The 9,785-nt window shown below is 46.8% G+C and overlaps 1 protein-coding gene across 2 annotated transcripts; it reads right to left on the reverse strand.

Moving 5' to 3' along the window:
• Positions 1–907: 907 nt before the first annotated feature.
• Positions 908–2,819, reverse strand: LOC123398442. Of its 2 annotated transcripts, none has more exons than XM_045092912.1 (3): positions 2,488–2,819; positions 1,908–2,047; positions 908–1,814 (listed from the first exon to the last, which is right to left on the reverse strand). In XM_045092912.1, exons 2-3 carry the CDS (start codon positions 1,992–1,994, stop codon positions 1,251–1,253), a joined length of 651 nt encoding a protein of 216 aa, XP_044948847.1. In that variant the 5' UTR covers positions 1,995–2,047; positions 2,488–2,819; the 3' UTR covers positions 908–1,250. The 2 variants fall into 2 exon arrangements, with proteins under 2 accessions (XP_044948847.1, XP_044948848.1); XM_045092913.1 differs by lacking the exon at positions 2,488–2,819 and adding an exon at positions 2,124–2,461.
• Positions 2,820–9,785: the final 6,966 nt, after the last annotated feature.

The raw sequence follows: 9,785 nt of genomic DNA on the forward strand, positions 1-9,785 counted from the left end.
CCCGACACTGACTGGACTGCGAGTGGGAAGACGGAGACTGCAAAGGTGACACCTTCAAGAAGGTAACGACGCGTAGGCGCCGTCGTCACCCGCCACCATCGAAGTCGGATCACGAATTTCACCGGCAGCCGCCCGTCCCCACTCCATGCACAACCAGCTGGCCGACCACCTCCGACGAAGAAGAAGGCCACCACCACCAAGCCTAGGGTCGGCGCCCCACACATCCTCGTGTTGCAGATGAAGTCCATGAGCAGTACACCGCTGACGGCGATTGAGATCGGTAGCACACCGAATCAACCCGACTGAGTCAAGGCCAGATCCGTCGCTGCTGGTGTCGTCCTCCTACGCCGCCGGCGCACAACAGCCATGCCGCCGCCGATCTGGCCGGAAAAGAGCGCCGCCTCCCAACCAGATCGAGATCCGAGGAAAAAACCGCCGCCGACGCCACGCCACAAGGCCTTTGCCCTCTGACGCCCCGGGCGACGGCGACGGATGGGAGAGGAGGTGGGGCGGCTGTAGGAGGAGGACGGGGGCTCCCCGGTGCGGGGCGGCGGGGGGCCGCGGTAGGGGAGGTCGGGGGCGGCTCTGTCGATCGATAAGTAGTTGAACAAACATTTTCACGCAGATAATAGTTCTGCCCTTATGTGGTAAAAGCTGAAAATTCTTAGGTATGATCTTAAGTTCTGGAGTAAGGAATTTCCTGCTAGTCTATCCTAACTCTCACAAAGTTTGATTGAGACTTGATTGTGTGTCTCAGTCGATCTTTTATGTCTCCGTTGATGTTTATATTCATGAAATTTTACATCAAAATACATACATTTTCTTTTCTTTTGTTACATGTTACGTCACTTGATTAAGAATTGGTTAAGTTTCAGCCAACCAAGACCTAATTAACCACACCCTTTAATTTCATACAGAAAGACTGCCCCATTAAAATAACAGCCAAAGTCACCACTTACAAAAGCAAATTAAGCTACTTGCAGTGAGAGCCAACCATGATTAGCATCATCTGAAAAGCCCCTACATTCTTCCCTTTCCACCTGTGGAAAGTGGCTCCTACATTACCCTCAACGACAAAGTTAAAAAAAAATTGGATTAGCTTGATCCATGATTAACCTGGAAGCACAGAGACACAGTACTCCTACTACAACTCAAGAAACAGGGAGTCAAACTGCCTGCCACTAGCCACGAGACAGACGGCGACGGTACATGCATGCGCCGGTCGGTTGCCTTCCATTCCATGGCTAGCTTCATGCCATCCGTAGGCTGAGCCAGTGGAACAGCAGCGGAGAAGGCTGCTGCACCCCGCCGTCCTCCACCTGCACCGCCTCGAACACCGCCGGCCTCCGCTTGTGGTACGGCGAGCCCGCTCCTGCGCCAGTGCCGGCAAGCTGCTGGTGCGCCTGCGCCTGCTGCCAGTCCAGGCCGCCGGTGGGCGTGTCAGACTCCGTCGTGGACGACGAGAAGCTCTCCCCGGGGGAGCAGTGCTCGTTGCTGTACCGCTTCTTGCCGCCGCTGCCCACGGCGAGCGTGAGCTCCAGCTCCGCCTCCTCGTCGTCGGTAGCCTCCGGGCTCAGCTGTGCCTGCGCGGCGCGAGGGGTCGCCGCCGCGTGGCTGCCGCGGCGGGCAGCTCCGTGCTGCCACTGCTGCTCGTAGGAGCACGCATCGAGCGCGCTCGCCCTGCGGCGGTCGTACTCGGCGCCCGGGGAGCCGTTCGGGGAGGCGGACAGGCCGCTCTGCTGGCTCTTGATCTCCCTCTTGAGGTCCCGCATCAGAAGCTTCTGAATTCTGTACAGGCGATGGAGATCGTGCACCTGCGACAACGTACAGAAATCATGAGGCCGCAGTCTTCTTGACACGGGGAGGATAAAGTTTGTAGCTTCTGAATTATGATCTTATTACTGTACCTGCTGCCTGAAGGTCTCCTCATGCTTGAGCATGGCCATCTTCAGGGCGTCTTTGTCGCAGTGCATGAAGGCCTGCTCCATCGGCATTGCGGCGATCTCTTTCTTGATCTTCTTCTTCTTCTTCTTCTTCTTCTACGGACCTGCATTGAGAGATAGCCAGAACATAAGCCTCTGCTCCAAGTGTTTCCAACTACACTACACTGTATCCTGTCATACAGATATGAGCTTGAACAGAAGGTGAGCACACGAGCTGATCTCCCGTACTACAATGCAGCCACGCAATTGGAGCTTTAGAAGTGGGATCGAGAACCGGGCACTAGATTCACAGGAGAAAAAGGAAGCAAAAAGAGGGTAAGGAGAACAGTGTTCTATGTATGACAGGAGAATCTCTCTGCTGGAGTAACTGTATTCTGAAGCAAGTCACTCACAACCCAAAATATGCTCGCACAACCAGAGCACCAAAAGGGCAGAAAAAAAGAGCCTGAAAAGGGCTAAAAAATGATTGAAAACGGCATTGGAGATTGATGAGCACCGAATCGTGAGGAGAAAAGAAGAGAGGCAGGACGAGCTCATTTCTCACCTCTCAATTACCAGATGTCAGAGAAGTGACTCAAGAACTGAGGTGCCACTGAGCTCCAACTACCACTCACACTCACTTAGCCCTGTTTCTTCTCTCCTCGCTATCGGTTTCCGATCATTGTATGGTTCCAAAGGCCACAGGCTTTCCCTTTTATACACATCAACCAGCAGACCGTCGTCTCCATCCGTCCCTCCCTCTCTGTCTTTCTCTCTCACACTCTCCTCCTCTCTGAAGAAAGAGAAGGAAAAGAAAAGGAGGAGGAAGAGGAGGGGACAAGACACGAATGATGTAAGATTCCTTTCACAGTGGCATTTTTAACCAGGCCTGCGCTGCACTGCAGGCAGGCATGCCGAGCAACGGAGTAGCACTGTAGGAGGAGTATCTTTCTCTCTCTCTCTCGCTTGCTCTTGCGGCATGCAGTGCAGCAGCGGCGGAGCCGAGCAGAGGGGACAGGACTGGAGGTGGAGTAAGGAACGGGCCACCCGCATAGTAGTAAATTACACGCCCAAGTGTGGATCTGTTGATAGAGAATTCCTACTATCCCTGAAACGGAGAGCAAAAGATTGGACTTTGTTATTCACTGAGAGAGAGAAAGGAGCGTGATGGATGGATGGATGGATGGATGGATTCAAAAGCAGCATTTTTTGAGCCAAAATGAGTGCTCCGAGAAGCTTTTACGATGACAGCAATACGTCACCCAGCTTTCTTTTCTTTGTAAGTATTCTTCTCTGTCGTCTGTCGAGATGTATGTACAGTGCTCCAGTGGTACGAGATGTCAACACAGCACCAGCTTTGTGTACATCATTTCATTTCACCACGGACGGTACCGTTGTTACCACAACGCCCGTTTTTATTTCGAAGTTAGGGCTTGTTGGGTACAGCAGGGAAAGAAAGCTCCGTCCATCCAGTACACTGACACACCGTTACCAGCAACCGTTAAAACAAGAAGTGTTCTTATTTTTCAAGCTTATTTTGTCTGAAAGCTCTTTTCGATCCATCATAGGCAGGAAGGCAGATTAGACGTTAGAAGTTAAGAGCCTCGCACACCTTAAATGACCCCTCGTATATACACAAACGCGTCTGATAAACGATCCAACTGGAGAAGGAGGAAAAAAGTAACCCAATCAAATATCTCATATCAACTCTAAACGTCCGGACTATCCACGAATTTTTCTATCCATCTCAAATATTAGAAGGATATAAAGGGTTTGCGGACAAGTTCGGTCAATCCATCATATAGGACGCGACCCGATCCCATTTGAAAACGCGAATTTGCAAATCAGGAATTCATGATCGAAGATGTTGTAACTGAAGCTTTTTTTTCTTTTGTAAAAAACCCAGCAGAATCGCTGTGATTCCATTGAAACGCAGAGCCCCTGAACACAAGTACCGCAAGGTGCAGGCCATACATACAGAAGCCCCGACTGCTCTCCCAAAGGACATGCATTTTACTGCTTTGACCAGATCATTGAGGCGCCGAAATAAACCATTATTTTTGTTGTTCTCCATTACTTTCTTTGACCGAATTGCTTCAGTCCTTGTATAGTTAATTAAGTGTGGCAGTACCGCGACACTATTTTTCATGTGGATCATACGGTGATCTCATTTGATTTGGGTCAAGGACTCCTTCCCTCCCTCTGGTCAGGGTTCGTCAGGGTGGCAGGCCCAGGCCCAGGCCCCGGCCTAGTAAGTGGTCCAGCTCCGGCCATTCTTCTTCTCGATCTCATCCTCGCGCCGTACCTGAGGTACAGCCCTAGGTATGCTAGCCGGTAGCATCGATAATACTCCCTCCGTATCAAAATAACTGTCTTAACTTTGTACTAACTCTCGTACAAAATTGTATTAAATTTAAGACACTTATTTTAAGACGAAGGGAGTAGTAATTTGAAGAAAAATGCGTTGAGACTGACAATTTGTATGTTGTGTTTCATGCATATGTTACTATTGTATGATACTATCTTTATAGTGCATAGTATTATAAGTGATCTCATTTATTGACATGCATGACACAAAATAGTATAGCATTTAACATGTTACGATATCTACTTATGTTACTCTAATCCTCTCTCTCTCTTCTTTAATTACTTGCCACATCACCATATTTACTAGTCCTAATACTATGTTACTAGCTTATGATACCCTACTATGGTCAGCCTTAGAGCATGGTTAATAGTATAGCCAACTGCTGGCTATAAGTTTCTTACAACCCACCTTATAGCTAGCTTATATAATAGTTAGCTACAAAAGAGTACTATTTTTATCATATATGGCCCACCTTTCATTCTCACAAAGCACCTACGAGCACGTGCTAGAGCTGGCTCTTCACGAAGAGCCCGCTTTCCTTCTCTCTCCTCTTCTTTTTCATCCAACTCAACAAAAATATAGTATTTTAATCCTTATAGCCTACTGACTGTACCTTATTATACTTGCTCTTACCAGCGGATAAAAAAGGCGCCTTTTTTTCATGCTCTTCTCCTCGTCTGTTAGAACCATCATGTCGCGTCGCTCCAATGGGCCATGGAGTAGGGCATGCGAGCTTAATCCAAGTGCGGTTCCAAGAAAAGAAGCGCTGGAAGGGTGGCCATGGCCATGGCCATGGTCAATAAAGCAAAGTGTACTATAGACAATGTGTGGTAAATATTCAGCGAGTGAATGAGTGAGCGAGTGGGCAAAGCCTCGTCCGATTGGCTGATGCAGTGGCCACCTGGATTGGATGATCCGGTTCGACTGTAGCTGCTGTTTCTGTTTCGGATCTCCATGGTCGTGAAAGCATATACAACTGGACCCCTAAAATGTCAATGATCGAACAGGAAAAAGAAGAAAAAAAAAAACTAACTGAACCCTTCATATTGTCGGGCTGCCCGTAAATCCTGATATCCGTCTTAAATATAAGGAAGATATAAGAACTCGTGGACACGTCCGAACGCTTGATCAGTCTGACACATATAAAGAGGATGCGACTCCCCCCGAATCACCTTTTCTTTTTTATTCATTTTTTTCTTTTTCTTTTTTTTCATCGGATATATGAAGAAAAAAAGTATGACTGTACGTACAGATAAAAAAAACATACCTGGTCACTGAGCAGGGACGTGTATGAAGGATTAAGGGTGACGGGTGCACTTATATCCGGTGATTTGGATTACTGAAGCCACCAGAGTAGCTATGAGTGAGAGGAGCCTGACGGTAGTGGTAGTCTTTTCAGCAACGGCGCTGTGGCGCGTGGGAGGGAACCGATGAGGGCGAGCCGACAGCGGCGCACGCGCTGCCGCGAGGGGGAGGCGCACACGGGACAGGCCGTGGGGCCCGCGAGCTCGATGGGCCTAGAGAACATCGCTAGCTAGCTACCCTCGTGGGGCCGCCTTGCTGCTTGCTGGAGCAGGCAAGATTCTCAGTGCCCCGTCCGTCGTCCCACTTCGATTGTTCTGCTTCCAGTTCCACCGAGGGACCGGGTGCGGTGGCCTCGCCGGAAATTGGCAGGCGCTCCCGGAGCACCCGGAGCGTTCGATCGTGGATCCGACGCTCTCGGATCTTTAGCATATGAATCTGTATGTTATTGGACGTGGTGTTTCTGTTCGCGAGCTTATTTGAAATCAATGAACAGTATAATAAAAAAAAGGTTTAATTTTTTATTATTTTGTGTATAATAATTTTTTGGCATCGTTTTGGAACAAGTGTTGACTGGAAGGGTCCAATGGTGGAGTGGGGTTTCATCTTCTGCATCGGCGACGACGGATGTCGGCGACATGTCGCAGTGGAGACTCGGCGTCCGATGCGGGTTGACGGACTCGCGCAGGAGGATGGCGCCGTGTGGCGTCTTTGTGACATCGAAGGCACGCCTGGCAAGGTCGATGCATCGGTTCCTGTTCTGGAGATGGATCGATGAAAGATGGCACCCACGCATGTGAGAGTACTCCAAAACGGTGTATGACCTAGACCCGACATTGTGGCTCGGTTGGGGCCTTCGATTTTAGATGTTAGGCTTTGAGAAATCTATTTGGTATTCGGCTTGAATTTTTGTCATCCCTTCATCAAGTGGCAAGGAGTAACGACAAATATTATCGACATGATGACTTCAGATTTACTGATATATTACTTTGTAAGGTCTTTCTGAATAACTAATAAAGTGGTTGCACGCACCGTCTAGATGCAGAGGCCGGGGTTTATCCACTTCGTCAAAAAAAATAGACCGACAGTTTGACTGTGGCAAACACAGGGGTGGATCGGTCAAAAGGTTATGCTGCCATCCATGTTGGAAAAAAAATGCATGTAGCCTCCTTCTCCAACCGCGTACACACTATCTTGAATAGCGGTTGGTGCTCCGGTCATTGTAGTGTAGACCATGTACGAAGCGAACGTGTACAACGAAAAACGACCTATAAAGGAGAGGTTTCTTGGTATAATTATTTCTACATAGTCAAAACGACCAAAGTAAGTCATCCGCTCCCAATATCACAAGAGCGGATAATTCCTAGGAGCATATGAGAGCAGATGAGAAGGTAGTCAGACATGGAAGTAGATCTGAAGGTAGTATGGTCGTCCATGCAAGTATTGCTTCATGATGTTGTGTGAAGATGTGGTAGATGAGATGTTGCTTTGGTAGTTTTTGCGTTTCGACAATAATGACCTTTGAAGGTGTTATGGTAGATCGATGCTTTATGTGCTAGTTTTTTATGCGACTGTTGTAGATCATATCCTATCTTGGTCATATGTGTTGTGCTAGATGTGGTAGTTTGTTGAGCTTCATGGTCTTTATTATTTATGTACTCCATGTGTAGTATTGTAGATGTATTGCTCTTGTTCAGCTAAAATAGATGGTAACTATTGTAGACAATTCATGGCAATGACTTTAGTCTCACCCTAATTTTATAGGACACCCACACTTATCCCTCTATGTTGAGGATTCCCACCCATCGTTGACTCATGATGCAGAGGTGTTTGAGATGCCTCACATATGTTCTTTACTTGTTCTGATGTCTATGTTAGCTATTACGAATGCTAAGGCTTGGAAGGCACATATGATATGGTGAACGAAGGGGACGACAATGAAGTGGGATGTTTTCATGTCCGCCTTTATCCTTAACTAGATGTATGGGATCATCATCGGCGGGGTGAGGATTGACAATGGCTTCAAGGAGGTGCACATGAACAATGTTGCCTAGATGGATTTTGAGTTATGTAGCATGGGTGTCCTCACAATAGGTGTACAACCATCTTATGATATGTAAAGGATGCTGGACCCACCTGTTTTGAGCTTTGAGACCTTGCATGGCATAATGGGATGAGCACATGATACATCTTAGACATGTCTATTTTTTCCTTATTTCATATTATATTTATATCATAATTGCATAGTTTTGGAACCATTTTTTTGAACTATCCTATTAACGCACTTTCAAGTATCACTTACTGTTTTCTGCTGCTTTTGGAAATTTCAGGGATAAAAAAGAAAAAGAAAATACGGGCCAAGTTTCAAGTTAGGAAGGAGCAAGAGGGCAGAAGAGCCTGCAAAGGGGAGCATTATGGGGCCCGGATGGCCATGATTTGCGGCTAGGCCTTGGGCTACGTGATAGTGTAGGATCTATAGTATATCTAGGGGGTGATTAGACTACTTGACCAAATAAAAACTTAACATTTTCCCAATTTTAGTTGTGGGCAAGTTTTAGCAATTGTAGCAAGTCAAGCACATCCTACACATACAAGTCTAAGCAGCGGAAAGTAATGACATGTAAGTAGAGGGTAGAGATAGGAAGATCAAATGCAAAGATTGACACAGAGATTTTTGATGTGGTTCCGATAGGTGGTGCTATCGTACGTCCACGTTGATGGAGACTTCAACCCATGGAGGATAACGGTCGCGAGAGTCCACGGAGGGTAACGGTCGCGAGAGTCCACGGAGGGTAACGGTCGCGAGAGTCCACGGAGAAGCAACCTTGTCTATTCCACCATGGCTTACCTCCGTGAAGGACTAGCCTCACTCGGGGTAGATCTTCACGAAGTAGGCGATTTCCTTTCCCTTACAAACTTCTTGGTTCAACTCTACACGAAGTCGGAGGCTCCCAAGCGACACCTAACCAATCTAGGAGACACCACTATCCAAATGGTAATAGATGTGGTAGTTTGATGAACTCCTTGCTCTTGTGCTTCAAAAGATAGTCTCATCAACACTCAATCACTCTCACAGATTCATATTGGGTAGAAGAGATTGATAGGGTGGAAAGCAACTTGGGGAGGCTAGAAATCAAGATTCATATGGTCGAATTGAAATATATTGATATCAACACATGAGTAGGTGGCTCTCTCTGAGAAAATGGGTGTGCCAAGTGTAGTTCGTTCTGAGTGCTTCCCCGACGAATGAGAGGCGAGTGGAGGGGTATATATAGGCATCTCCAAAAATCCAATCGTTACAACATTATTTCCCAACTCGATTAAACCAAAGTAAAAACTCTGTTGAAGTGACTAGTACAAAATGTGGCAACTTTAAGCTTTTCGTTGAGACCAATATATAAATCTAGGAGGGTATGATTTTGGTTAGCCTAGGCAGTTACCACACTTGCTGGCACCGATTTGCAAAACTTGGAAATTCCGATCTGAGCAAATGGCTAACCAGGGAGTTGGTCACTATTTTTCAGTTAGACCGAAACCAAACTTGGTGGTACCGAGATGTTAGGGTTTGACATAGGTTCTGTCTAGGGTAAAACTCGGTAGAACCGATTCGGAAATATTAGTGGCACCTAATTTGACTTTGTGGTTTGGACATAATATTTGTGGGAGAATTTCATGAGTATTTTTGGTGGCTAATCTCTAAGCACTTGACCAACCAGATCATCATAGACACCTCATCCCCTTTTAATAGTATTGACTTTCCTATGGACTCAAATGTGATTTCTCACAAAATATAAAATGTAGAGTCTTCAAGCTTGTTGCCAATAGATGTTACTTGCATCTAGGGGTTCTCCTCACAATCCTTATCCAAATCATCATTGAACTTCTCCTGAAATATACTAGATAAATCATTAATCCAATGAGATATATGTTGTTATTAATTACCAAAACCACCTAGGGAGAAATCGTGCTTTTAGGTAGAGGTGCATGAGGCCCACATGCCTCCTATGCAATGCCTTTAGGTGCTTTGCCTTTGTATACACGTGAAAACCCTTGAAAGTGTGTTATATCGACTAGAGGGGGGTGAATAGGTGATTTTTACGAATTCATCACTGAGGAAATTCCTAGTGAGGAAAGTCCTCAGTCATGAACTGAGTGCGGCGGAATAAGTACTCAAACAGTGGTGAAAGCGCGAC

Source organism: Hordeum vulgare, chromosome 5H (assembly GCF_904849725.1).
Source record: "Hordeum vulgare subsp. vulgare chromosome 5H, MorexV3_pseudomolecules_assembly, whole genome shotgun sequence".
Classification (NCBI taxonomy): domain Eukaryota; kingdom Viridiplantae; phylum Streptophyta; class Magnoliopsida; order Poales; family Poaceae; genus Hordeum; species Hordeum vulgare.

Excerpts from the sequence above, each read along its gene's own strand:
- LOC123398442 (XM_045092912.1), bottom strand. The coding sequence starts at position 1,994 with ATGCCGATGGAGCAGGCCTTCATGCACTGCGACAAAGACGCCCTGAAG. Across the intron at positions 1,815-1,907 it reads AGGAGACCTTCAGGCAGCAG|GTGCACGATCTCCATCGCCT; the intron begins GTACAGTAATAA and ends ACGTTGTCGCAG.